A 13,020-nucleotide genomic window follows, 5' to 3' on the forward strand; every position below is an offset into this window, starting at 1 on the left:
TGACCTTCACTTTTCCCTCAGAGAAGCATTTCTACTATTTCCATTTTTTTTAATGACAAAAAGCTCATAATCAGTCATTTGTCTGTACCAGGGAGTAATTTTATTTTTTCTCCCTCAGATGCCGTGTCCCAGAACTCTTCCCTGTCTTACTGTCCTGACGCCAGGGCGGCTCCGCATTCCCAGAACCCGTCTCCCGGAAGCAGCAGCCCGCGGCCCTCCGTGGTGGGGCGCACGGGTCAGCGGCCGCGGGGGGATGGCCAGGACTGGGACGCCGTGTCCTCCAGGTGACCGGGGCCGAGGGAGCTCGAGCGCGTGTCAGTGCTAGAGGGAGATCGCCTTTTTCCTCTGTCTTATCTTTTGAAGCGTTAACTCAGATGTTGGTCTTGTGTTAACCAGTGGCTTTCATACTTTGACCATGACCTCCAGTAAGAAATAAGTATTATACTGCAACCCAGCACTCAAAGCACAGACATATACCCTGAGTATGTGTGTGTGTGTGTGTCCCTGTGTCCGTACACCAAAACAAAATGTTCACAGAACTATTCTGTGATTTTGCATATTACAGAGTGAATTGCATTATTTGTTCATTTCTATTTTGTCAAGAAAATGGTGATTCTTACCCACTGAATTGTTTGTAGCAGCCACAAATGGACTGTGATCTAGTTTAAGAGCATAGTTTTTAAATGTTGGATACATCTTGATAACATTTTAATGAAACCCACTTCTGGGTTTCATTTAATTGTAATTTAAATGTATTGGTGTTTACTGTTTAAGGGAATGATTGGAGAATTAAAACAAAGTCCCCTTCAAGGTGCAGAGTTCATGGTGTTTATGGTGTTTTATTTATTTGTTTGTACAAAGAAGATTTTTGCACATCGTTTCCTTAAAGGAACTGGCACCGTGTTTGTGTGTTACCTCATCCTTAGGCTATAAGCATCTTAAAAACCTCTTAGGCTCTTCCTTAGATTCGTTACACTGAATGCTCCCTGAGACCAACACTTGTGTGTCGGCCTGATTCTTTTCTCCTGACATGACTAGTGTGGCCGCTCCAGGCTAACACCGACTCACGCTTGCTGTGTTCTTGGTGTTACCTCAAGGGCTTCACGTGCTTTGTCTCCTGTGGTGTCCTCATAGGAGTCCTGTGCTATGATTGGAATGATTATTATCATCATTTTATAGACAAACCTGAGGCTGGGAGGGCTGGGGGCCAACCCCAGTTTGCACTGCACAGGGGCTGGGCAGTGCGGTCCGAGATGGCTCCTCTGCTGAAAGCGCGGCTGCTGTTGGTCAGCGTGGTTTTCCTCCTCAGCTCGTTCTCTGAGCTGTAAGTAGTGTGCTGCGTGCTTTAAATTTTCACTCCTAAGTGAACTTCCTTCCAGCCCCTTTCAGAGTTAGAGAGAAGCCCAGCTCATTTCCATGTTTTTGGATGCTTGGTAAATTGCTGAAGGAATGACAACGTGTACTAAATTGTACGTGTTCAGTAGCGTCAGTCTGTCTCTGTGATTCAGCTTCAGCTGTGGGTGACATCAAAAGTCAACATTTTGGGATGCTTTGTAAACATGATGTTTCAAGCCTTTCTATGGCACTTTGATCCCCACCCCACCCTGTATACCCAAGGTAAAATTTTTTTTTTTTTAAATAAAGCTAAGAAAGATGGGATGTTCCACTTTTGGGTACATTTTCAAAATCATATGATGTTGACTGTCCTAAATAAAGTAATCCATTTCTCATCATGTTTTTCTGGCATTTTCTTGCATTCTTCAGTTGCTAACATTGGCTTCGTTCGAACATTTGGTGAAAATCACAGAAAGTCTAGGGAGCCATATGAACTATTTAGTTTTTGCCTTTATAAGTTATGGAAGAACTTTGCTATGAATCTGTTTGCTTTCCTTTAGAGGTGGATGGGTTTTCAGTACTTATGTCTATTATTGCTACAGGAATGTTGACATGTTTGGAGAATATCAGTTTGAAGAACAAAATATAAATGCATTCTTGGTTTCGCTTACAATTTTGAGCCATCTTTATGGAGTTTAATGTCATAAACTTGTCAAGGTTTCTAGCAGTCTGACCACAGTTGTTCCATGGAACAGTATAGTCGAGCCCAGTTCGAAGCTGCTTAATAAGGCAGACAGCAGCCGTGCAGTAGTCTGTCTGCAGGCGGTTTCCCCACCCCAGGGTCGTGATTGTCTTTGCTTGCTTTACAGTGGGAGTAGCAGCCACGCTCACGTCAGCTCGCGGGTCTCTGCCCCCTCGCCTCTGGACCTGGCGCCCGTGGACCTGCCGGAGCTGGCGGAGGACACGCTGGAGCTGCAGCTGCAGCAGCTGAGCCTGCCCCAGCTCTGCGTCTCCCTCCTGGAGGCCGCCACGCCCCTCCTGAGGACAGGTCGGTGGGCCTTGGAGCCAGAGCTCGCCTGTACACTTTGTGTTTGTTTCTGTTTTCTAGGACTCTCATTTTTCTCTTTTTCACCTTCTGTCTTACGATCTTTAAAAATCTGTATTTACTTAGTAAGTTTACATTACTGAGGACTTAGTAAGGGCTTTATTGTCTTTCAGTTAAACGTGGATGTCACGGAACACTGTTCAGATAGAGTGTCCCCTTTCACTTCTGGCCTTTTATGGCACAGACATCCACTTGTGTGTGGCTATTTTAAAGGTAAGCAGTGAGAAAGAAAACAGCACAACTGAAGTGAGTTAGAGAAGATGGACTGGCAGGAATAGACCAAAAGAAAAACTCCTTGGTTTTGCTCTTTAGAGATTTTTTGAGTTGCTTCCAGTTGTTCACTCTTCCCACTCAGTTTTGACTTAAGTGATAAGTGAAAGTGAAAGTCGCTCAGTTGTGTCTGACTGTTTGTGACTCCATAGGCTATACAGTCCATGGAATTCTCCAGGCTGGAATACTGGAGTGGGTAGCCTATCCCTTCTCCAGTGGATCTTCCTGACTCAGGAATCAAACTGGGGTCTCCTGCATTGCAGGCGGATTCTTTATCAACTGAGTTATGAGGGAAGCCTGAGTGATGGGGACATGTTAAAAACCAGAACAGTCCCAACACTGGATTGTACCTTTGCAGTAATAGCTTCCTCTTAAAAAACAAACCAGAGTTCAGAAAACCCAGACCTTCTGGAATGACATTTCCTTACCACTGTGCTGGGTAGGTTTGCGCAGATGTCCTGCAGTGAACTCTGGGAATTGGCTGTGATCTTCCTGGAGAAAGAATAGCGTGGCCAATGTCCAGGGCAGTCCCACAGTCAGGTTACCACACACCAAGGCCCGCTGTGCTCAGCTGCTGGATGGGGTCTGCTGTTGCTGCTGCGTCGCTTCAGTTGTGTCCGACTCTGTGCGACTCCATGGATGGCAGCTCACCAGGTTCCCTCGTCCCTGGGATTCTCCAGGCAAGAACACTGGAGTGGGTTGCCATTTCCTTCTCCAATGCATGAAAGTGACAAGTGAAAGTGAAGTCGCTCAGTCGTGTTCGACTCTTAGCAGCCCTGTGGACTGCAGCCTACCCGGCTCCTCCACCTGTGGGATTTTCCAGGCAAGAGTACTGGAGTGGGGTGCCATTGCCCTCTCCGAACAGGGTCTGGTGCATGTTATTCCACGTGCTCCTCACACCAGCCTATTCAGTTCACCCCTCAGTGGTAGTTACTGCTCTTCTCCCTGTTTTACAAGGAAGCTGAGGTTTAGAGTGCTTTAGAAACTCATCCAAAGTCAGACAGCAAAAACCAGAGACTTGAACTTCAGTTCTGAGACCAAAATCCATGCACTTAACACTTTGCAAGGTAAAGGAACATTTGCAGTCTCCTTTGTATTTGTATTCTCTAAGTGTATACATTTTAAGTAATTGATAAACTTGTCAAAATATAAACACAAGATAAATTTTGCTTTGTTTGCTTTATACTGGCTGAGTGATAAGTGTATCCCACGCTAATGGTTCTGTAAGTCCTGTGGCTATTTTTTGCTTGCTTGGAAGTGATGTGGAAGGGGCAGGAGGTAAGTGTATATTTGGAAACATTAACAGTTTTTATTTTTTGTTCTGAGAACAGTATACCTTAACTTCTTACTGGCTGGAGAACTCTGCTTCGGGAGGGAGGAGAACAGATTAATTCATTCACTAATAAAGTGACATGACGGAATACCTGAACTTCTCCAGCATTGGGTGTATATGTTTGTCTGCATGGTGTACTGAGGAGAACACTTTCAGATTTAATGGTTTTGCATTTAACCTTTTCTTAATTTGCTGTAGAAAGTCAGATTGATAATTATAAAGCTGTATCATGGTACATAAAATTTTCTAAATGTTCTCTTGCCCTTTGGTAAAGGCACATTATTGCTTAATTTGTAATTGTTCAATGTCATAAGAGATTTCTAAGAGAATTTGCTCCAGCTGTTCCAGTGAAGCAATTGATCTGGGCCCTCATGATCTGGTAGTTTGTTTTACTCTCATTCATTAGAACTTGACCTTTGGTATGTGGGGCAGGAAAGTCCTGATTGAATACTCACTTAGGAGTATGGGTGGTGGAATTCCTTTGTTGTTCTTTCCCTGTGGAGAAGGAGGCTGCTCAGGTGCGTTAACAGCACCCTGTTTTCTGGAATGTTTTTAGAGTTTAAGGTGAGGGTAGGTTTCCCAAACTCTTGTGTGGGAAACTACTAATTCATGACAAGGCTTAAACCTCCTAGTCCTAAGTGGGGAATTTATTAGACCATATCTTCTCAACTGACCTGTGCCTTGTCAACATATTACATGTAACATGGATGGTCTCTGAATTTGAAAACTTACTTTACTCTGTCTCACAGTGCTTTTAGTTATATTGTTATTCTCTTCCTGGCTATCTTTCCTACTTATGAGCACATTTGATTTTTTTGTAGCTGAATAGTGTTACGATTGAAACAGAAGCCTAATAGTGACTGTATACTGTGGTTTCCCTAGTCATCTCTCTTTTAACAGTTCTAAAGACACCAAAAAATAAGAAGAGAAATAGGAATTTGGGGGCATTAGCTAACCAGAGGATTGAACAGTATGCTATTCAGCTTTACCCAGAAGTTAACTTTTTCCCCTTCTTTCTCCTGTTTGTATTCCCAGGTAGTAGACAGATGATAATAAGAGTTCTGGAGTTGCTCGCAGAAGTTGTGGTGCTTATTGGTGAAGCGATTTCAGCACATCTGTGGGATGACAGCAGTCTTTTTGCAATAGATATGGTGAGACTCAAGGTTTTCCTTGCAGCGTGGGTAACAGTATCAGTCTTCTGTTTTATCTTGGTCCTTTCAAGCTGGCTTCATTGTCTCATTAGCCTTTGAAATCTTTCTTTGTTTTAGATGCAGTAGATCCCAGGCTTATTTTGCAGTGTCTAGAATCGACTATTTCTCAAGAGATTCTGCTGCTGCTAAGTCACTTCAGTTACACTTAATGCAGGCTTCCATGTAATGGAAACCATATCATTTTTTACATTTCCTGTATATCATAAATCATTTGCTTTTTTATATCTTTTAATTTCAAATTATCATCGAATGAGCTTGCTTTTCTGGGTAGAACTGGTGTTCTGTTTTTCTATTAATGTAAATTTGTAACTTATGCCTCACTTTTCCTTTTTTTTCCCCTTCATCAGAGAATTGGAAGTAAAATTTATTAGTCATAAAAATGTATATATTGCTTCCTAGAGTTACCATTTTTTCCTCTTTATGTTATTTTGACCTACCTAGATCTGTCTACATTTTATTGATCTTTGCTATAGGCTGCTTGAAATCGTTGTGTATAGACGTTAAAACAGAAAAACTAAATAAAATCCTGGTTTACTTTATACCAGCATCTATGTGTGAAGAAATCCCCCAATTTTTCAATATACACAAATCTCTTGAGAAGAAAAAGGATTTAAATCTTTTACAATAGGTTTAATAAATTGTTTTGTGCCCTTCAATTTCCTTGTTTATAAAATAGGGATTATAGTTCTTAATCTTAGTTTTCTGATCGTTCTTAAGGTTATCCCACTATTTTGTAGTACTTTTAGAAGATTTTCACATATTGAAGATTTTCAACAAGTGAGTTTTTCCTGAGAAGTGTGAAGAATGTTTTATCAGTTGCTTCTTAAAATAGCTTAAATTTCTTGGCCAGAGCATTTATCTGTAAAAGTTAGTCATTCACTTTTAACTTTTGGCTGCTGATCTTTTATGATTCAATGAATTATTTTTACTTTAAAGGTTAAATCTGTTGTACAAGAGCCAATTGGTATGTTAGAAATGTTAAATAAAACAGTACTGCTTGAAATTATATTTGATCCACTTATTTAAAAAGAAAAAAATGCTCCCTAGGAAAAAAAGTCTCATTCCTTTAGGCTATATATTAATAGAAGCAGACAATTATGTAGAATTTCTTAATGTCCTTACTCTTTCAAAGTTTAAAAAGAGAACAGAGGTATATTTTTGTTGTGTCGTTAAAGGAACAATATAATAAAAGTTGAGCAGTTCAGTAATTGAATACCTGAAGATGTGTAATAAATTCTCTAGAGCTTTCCAAATATTGCTAATAACACTCATGAAATCCCATAACTCAGTTTGTGTAAACATAGTCAAAGGAATTTTTTTCTCTATAAATTGAATATTTTTATTTCACTTGAAGCAAATAAAATATTTTCATTGAAATTGTTATATTTTGTTAAAATTTAAAATTTATTGATAAGTTTGTAAACGTTAGAAGACTTGAAGGATGTCATCTCTCCTCTGCCTCCCTAGGAAGTTGTGTTTATTTTTCCTTATTGGCCTGGTAAGTTAGGCTCATGGAGTGAGGCTCTCTTCCCCTTGCCAGCTGACTCCAGACTCCTGGGGCTGCTTCTCTTCAACTTTTGCCCTTTTCCTCTCTGTCACTGCTGTCACTCATTGTCACGAAAAGCAGTCTTTGCTCCTTCTTTCTTACTCATTCCTTCTAAATTCCTGCCTGACCTGCTGTGAGCTGGTAACTTAGATTTCCCGGTTTGTTAGAAGAGTTGCTGGTTGAAGTTCAAGTGAAATTGCGAGGATTGTGAAAGATTCTAGAGAGAGGGGCTTGGTATCCAGTAAGGGCTCAAGAAGGGTAATTGAACCAAAGTTTATATCTGTTTAATTTATTAAGTTGAAAAAGATTGAGTTAAAACCTAAAATCCAACTTCAGGTTTTGCTTGATATTTGTATTATTCAGACCACAAAGACTCATTTGTGTTGCGTCTTTACTGTCTATTACACATTTCATCAATAGACAGTTACCACTTTATCGAATTCTTTTGTTCGGAATTATTCATTATTTATACCTTAGAGATTTCTTTCATATTTCACTACACTATTTTTTTTACTTGAAGTGTAGTTGATATATGGCACTGTTTGAATCTTTGCTACACAGCAAACTAATTCGGTTATACACATATATACTTTCTTTTTTTCAATAATCTTTTCCATTATGGCTGATCCCAGGATATTTAATATAGTTCGCTATGCTGTACACCAAAACCTTGTTGTTTACACATTCTAAATGGAATAGTTGGCACCTGCCAAGCCCAGACTCTCATTTCATCCCTTTTCTTCCTCGCTTCCCCCGTGACAACCACAAGTCTGTTCTCTTGTCTGTGAGTCTGTTTCTGTTTTGTAGGTGGGTTTTTTTGGTGCCATATTTTAGATTTATCGAATGATCCATGTGACAGGTTTACTTTGTATAAATCATTTTTCATTTTAGTTTTCATATCTTTTCTGTGGAAAGTTGAGATGAGAACCACAGTGTTTTTTTTTCTTCTGCCATCTCCTAACACTGTCCTTTTAGCAGGACGTTTATAGATACATGTTGTTACGATTTGCCAGTCTTGTCTCTTCATACTTTACTCGTACCTTTCAGTTTAAAAGATACAACTACTGTTGGAGTCGTAAGCTATCTAGAAATTTATGATGGTGGAACATTTGCTCTAAATTGGCCTTGTTCCCTGAAGAGAGATTATATAATGTAATATTTCATTGTTTTTTAAACTATTTGGCTGTGCCTGTTTCATGTCTTAAGCAAATTTGGGATCCCTTTGAGGGCAGAGACCATGTCTCCTAAACTAGTGCCTTTTCCCCCACATACTTAGGACTGTGTTCAGGAGACAATAAGTCCAGTAAGTTACTGGATGGGAGGTTTACATGTAATGTTCAAAGTTGGAACAATTAAGCATGAGAAACTAGGAGGAATTTATGGTCCCTTAAGGTTTTATGTTTTGTTTATTATTAGAGTTCATCATGTTAATTTCTTAAAACTTGTAGCTTTTAAAAAATTTAGGTGTGCTGCTTATTCTCTCCTGCCATTAAAGGAATCTCAGCATGTATTGTTTATTCTTACCGAGAGGAGTACATTTGTGTTATTTAATGATGACATTTTATGTCATTCTCCATGATGTTTGCATACTGGCCCCTGCAGTTGACTGTGGTCCCTGATTGGTGTTTAAACGTTTGCAGAAAGAGAAGCTGCTCGTGGTGTTGGCGTCCCTTGGAGACACCATGTGCTACCATAAAAGCAGCGTCAGTCTGGAGCAGCCGGAGGCGCTGGTTGTGCACCACAGGATGGCCTTTGTCAGCATCTCGCTGTTTGCCGTCCGGCTCCTGCAGACGCTGCTCCCTGTGGAAAAGGTAAGGCGGGTAGTGTGGCTTAGTTGTAGTTTACTGGGTGTTACGGTCCCTGTTGTAATTCCTTCTGATCATTTCACAGTGTACAGAGATTATACTGGAAATGTAGAAGTTGAGAAATGGCTAATTTTAGCATATTTGACTAGTTTTGACAAATCTGTTGATAGAAAAAAGCACTCATTTTGTAAAGTTTTTTTTTTTAAGGTGATTTTTAAAAATTCTTGTGAAGCATATTTAGAAAAGTACATTCTTACTAAGTGACTGTGTTGTTGTTCGGTCACTAACTTGTGTCTGACTGTTTGCAGCCGCGTGGACTGCAGCACGCCAGGCTCCCCTGTCCTTCACCGTCTCCCAGAGTTTGCTCAGATTCATGTCCACTGAGTCGGTGGTGCTGTCTATCCATCTCATCCTCTTCTGTTCCCTTCTCCTTTTGTCTTCATTCTAAGTAACTATATCTCTATTTGAAAAATAACCACCAGCCCAAAACATGAGGTGGAACATGGCCAGCATTTCACCGCCCCTCCTGTCCTTTCTCTCTCCTGCCCTCACCCCCACCCCCAGCTAAACTCCTTTCTGACATCTGTCACCATAGAAGAATTTGTCTGTTTTTGAACTTTATATAAATGGACTTACAAAGTGTTTACTCACTCAAGATTTTCTTTTGAGATTCATCCTTGTTGCTTGTAGGAGGTTGTTAATTTTTATCACAAAATATTACTCCATTATGTGACTGTATGTTAAATGTGATTTTAATCAGCGTGACTGTTTCTTTTAAATCCCCTTATTGACTGTACTTTTAATTGGAGGATATATCTCTGCATTTGAATGTTAGTAGTAAAAATATCTCAAATGACTCATACGCAAGTGTTGTGCAGTGGACTTACTGCAAAAAAAAGGGTGTGGCATCATGCTTAGCTGAAGGTATGGGAGAAATTAATGTAGCTAAAGAACTGTTTCCTGTGTCTTCTTGTTCTTTGTTGTAGGTACTTTCCCTTTTGGTTCCTAGAATCTGCAGAGCACGTAGTCTAAACTCCATTTAATAGCACATATGCAATATATGTAATATATTACCAGGCCATCTGAGAAAATCAGACTAAAACATTAAACTTTAAATATAGTATTTTGCTTTAGGGAAAAGTAACATCATTTCTGTTGATTTTATTTTTAACTTTTATTCCCTAGTCGTTATATTTCTGAAAAGCGTAACATTCTGTTAAAGAGTGATAATTTTCCAAGGCATTTGTTGTTGTTTAGTCACTCAGTCATATCTGACTCTTTGTGATCCCATGGACTGCAACACGCCAGGCTTCCCTGTCCTTTGCTATTTTCTGGAGTTTGCTCAAACTCATGTCCATTGAGTCAGTGTTGCCTTTCAGCCATCTCATCCTCTGTTACTCCCTTCTCCTCCTGTCCTTAATCTTTCCCAGGATCATGGTCTTTTCCAGTGAGTTGGTTCTTTGCATCAGGTGGCCAAAGTATTGGAGCTTCAGCTTCAGCATCAGTCCTTCCAATGAATATTCAGGGTTGATTTCCTTTAGGATTGACTGGTTTGTTCTCCTTGGAGTCCAAGGGACTCTCAAGAGTCTTCTCCAGCACCGTAGTTCGTAAGCATCAGGTCTTCAGCACTCAGCCTTCTTTATGGTCAACATTCACATCTGTACATGACTACTGGAAAAGTCTTAGCTTTGATTGTATGTACCTTTGTCGGTAAAGTGATGTCTCTGCTTTTTAATACGGTGTCTAGATTTGTTACAACTTTTCTTCCAAGGAGCAAGCATCTTTTAATTTAATAAATCCCAAAGCATAAACATAATTTGAAGGATTTTAGTCATAAAAGACTGGAATTACGTTTGAAATATAGGTGTCTCACTTTAGATACTATCATATAAATGAAAACTTAATAGTGCTACAATAACTTATTAAGTGTTACCAGACTCAACATTCTATATGTTGAAAGTTGTTGGAAAAGTTACTTGTTAATTGTACCATAGAGCTTAATTTTTGCTTTTTTGATTATAGATGTTTTTCATCTATATGCTTATTTGGGCAAGAATCAATTAAAATACAAATCAGTAATTTATTTGTATAGAATAATGTAAAGCCAACTCTCAATGACTTTTTTGCTTTCTTAAGATACTTACTTTTCTTGTTTTTGAAGGCAAATCAATATCTGCAATTTTTGGTAGCTCTCTTAAATATATAGCTTGGAACTTCATTAGAGCAGTAAATGGGTCAATGAAGAGATTGTAATAAAAGTATCAGCTTATAGATGGTTATCATTGCTTTGATTGAGAACTTTAAAGTGAAATTTAAACAAAAATGCTCTTCTTCCGTTGCTGTTAAATTTGTCCTTTAATTGATAAAAATACAAGGTTTTGCTGCCCTCTGCCTGTTGCTAGCCCACCAGAAACTGAACTTGAATCTGAACTCTGAAACTTTCTACACTGAAAGTAGCTTTTAAATATTTGAGTTGCCACTTACCAAATATGTAATTGGAAATTGGAAAATGATAGTATGACTCTGTGTAAGGATTTCCTGAGTTTTAACATTTTGACAGAATGCCCTGGAAGACCTTTTTTGAAATTGATAATTGCTGGTTGTTAGATGAATTTGGAGAATATCCGCATACAGGTTAAAAGGAGGCATTGGTAATCTTATGAAAAGTGCTCTGCTTGGGTAAATCAAATTGGTGAAACAAATGATGTTGACTCTTTTTTACCTAATGGTGGTAATGGCATTCCACTGAAATATCTTCACTTTTAGTCCCACCTCACTGACATGTGACTAATGCTTGGAGGACTACTGTCTTCAGTCTGGGGTGTAAACTGTGACGGGTCCTCTGGCCCTTACGAGGATTAAATGTACACCCTTCCCTTGGTGCTCTGAGTTCCTGAGATGAGTTTCAGATGTAGGAATGTAGAAATTCCTGAGTGATGGGTGAGAAGAGGAAAGAGAGGAAATTAATATTTATTGAGTGGGATATACCACATACTCTTACTTGTTTAATCCTCATGTCAGCTATTTATATTTTTCTGCCTCAAGTCAGAGAAAGCTCTTTTAAACTAGAACACAGCGTCTTTGGAGTTGATCCACTAGGATTTACTGTCTCAGTGCAGTGCCCACCTCACTCATTCTTTTTTGCTAATTCCTCTCTGTCTTCTTAACCTCTTAAAGCAGCAGAACCCCAAGACAGGCCGTGCCTCTCATGAAATGTCATCCCATTTTGAGTCTTTAAATGCCAGTTATTTGGGGACACCTCCCAAACTTATATTTCCAGACCGCATGTGTCGTCTGAACCCCAAAGTCCTATGTACATACTGTATCCTTCTTACATCTTCCCTTGACCGTTCATATCTCCAGCTTAACAGGCCCCAAGCCTAGTTCTTCACTTCCCTCCCAAGTGTGTTCATCCTGTGGTCTTCCCATCTCAGTAAATGACACTTTCATTCTGGTTGGTAGTTGATCGTGAGAAAACCTTACAGGCATCCTTGATTCCTGTCTTTCATACACTTAGGTCCAATCCCTGGACAAAGTGTCTTTTTCCTTTGACCATCGGTCCAGAACCTGAGTACTTCTCACCACTCCCACCGCTACGGCCTGAGTGGAAGCTGCTATCGCGTCTTGCCTGTGCTGTTGCTCTGACCTCCTCCTTGGTCCCTCAGCTTCCACCATTGCCCCTCTCCACCTGTTCGTTTGAACTGATCATGATGTTTGGCCGAAGCCTTCCAGTGCCCCCTTGGAGGACAAGTCCTTTTGATGACCTGAAGCCTTCCCTGATCTGGCACCACTGCCCCTGGAGGCCATCGCCCCGCGCTAGGTCCGCTGGCCTCCTTGCTGCCAAAGATGTTCCATGTCTGAGCCTTTGTACTCGCTGTTCCCTGCGCTGTGGCTTCGTTTCCCTCAGATGTCCACGTGGCTCCTGACTCCCAGGTCTCCACTTACATGTTGCCTTGTCAGAGTCCTTCCTCTGCACCCCCTCCTGTCACTCCTCGGTCCCTGTCCATCCTTCCTGTCTCCTGTTTTTAGAATTTTCTCAGCACCCCCAGCCGCACCTGACAAGTGTGGCTTACTCTTTGCTTTCTCCGCTGGAATGTTAGCTTTGTGAGGGCAGAGGTTCTGTCTCTTCCCGCTGTGTCCCTAGGAGCTGAAATGGTACCCGCGCACAGTGGGGGCTCAGGGAGTGTTTGCCAGGGGAGCGAATAATCAGTCAAGAGGTGATTTAGTTTCTCTCTTTTTTTCCATTAGGAGTGTTCTTACAGAATAAGAGAAATTTCTCTTGACTTTATAATGGCTGCTCTCTTAATAGTTTTTTTTTTTTTCCCATGCTCAGTAACATACAATTTTGATTCCTTTAGTTTTTGACTTTCATTTGGCAACTTTATTTCATGTAAAAGCATTGTTTAGCTGATTTA

General features: G+C 40.3%; 1 protein-coding gene across 4 annotated transcripts in view; it reads left to right on the top strand.

Moving 5' to 3' along the window:
• RTTN (rotatin) overlaps positions 1 to 13,020 on the top strand; it is a 107,938-nt gene that overhangs the window by 11,856 nt on the left and 83,062 nt on the right. For all 4 annotated transcript variants that reach the window (XM_012103282.3, XM_042239585.1, XM_004020402.5 and 1 more), the window contains exons 8-11: positions 119 to 284; positions 2,205 to 2,383; positions 5,079 to 5,194; positions 8,441 to 8,611. In XM_012103282.3, coding sequence (XP_011958672.2) covers positions 119 to 284; positions 2,205 to 2,383; positions 5,079 to 5,194; positions 8,441 to 8,611 — 632 coding nt within the window. The remainder of the gene's footprint in view (positions 1 to 118; positions 285 to 2,204; positions 2,384 to 5,078; positions 5,195 to 8,440; positions 8,612 to 13,020) is intronic.

Source organism: Ovis aries, chromosome 23 (genome assembly GCF_016772045.2).
Source record: "Ovis aries strain OAR_USU_Benz2616 breed Rambouillet chromosome 23, ARS-UI_Ramb_v3.0, whole genome shotgun sequence".
NCBI classification, from domain to species: Eukaryota; Metazoa; Chordata; class Mammalia; order Artiodactyla; family Bovidae; genus Ovis; species Ovis aries.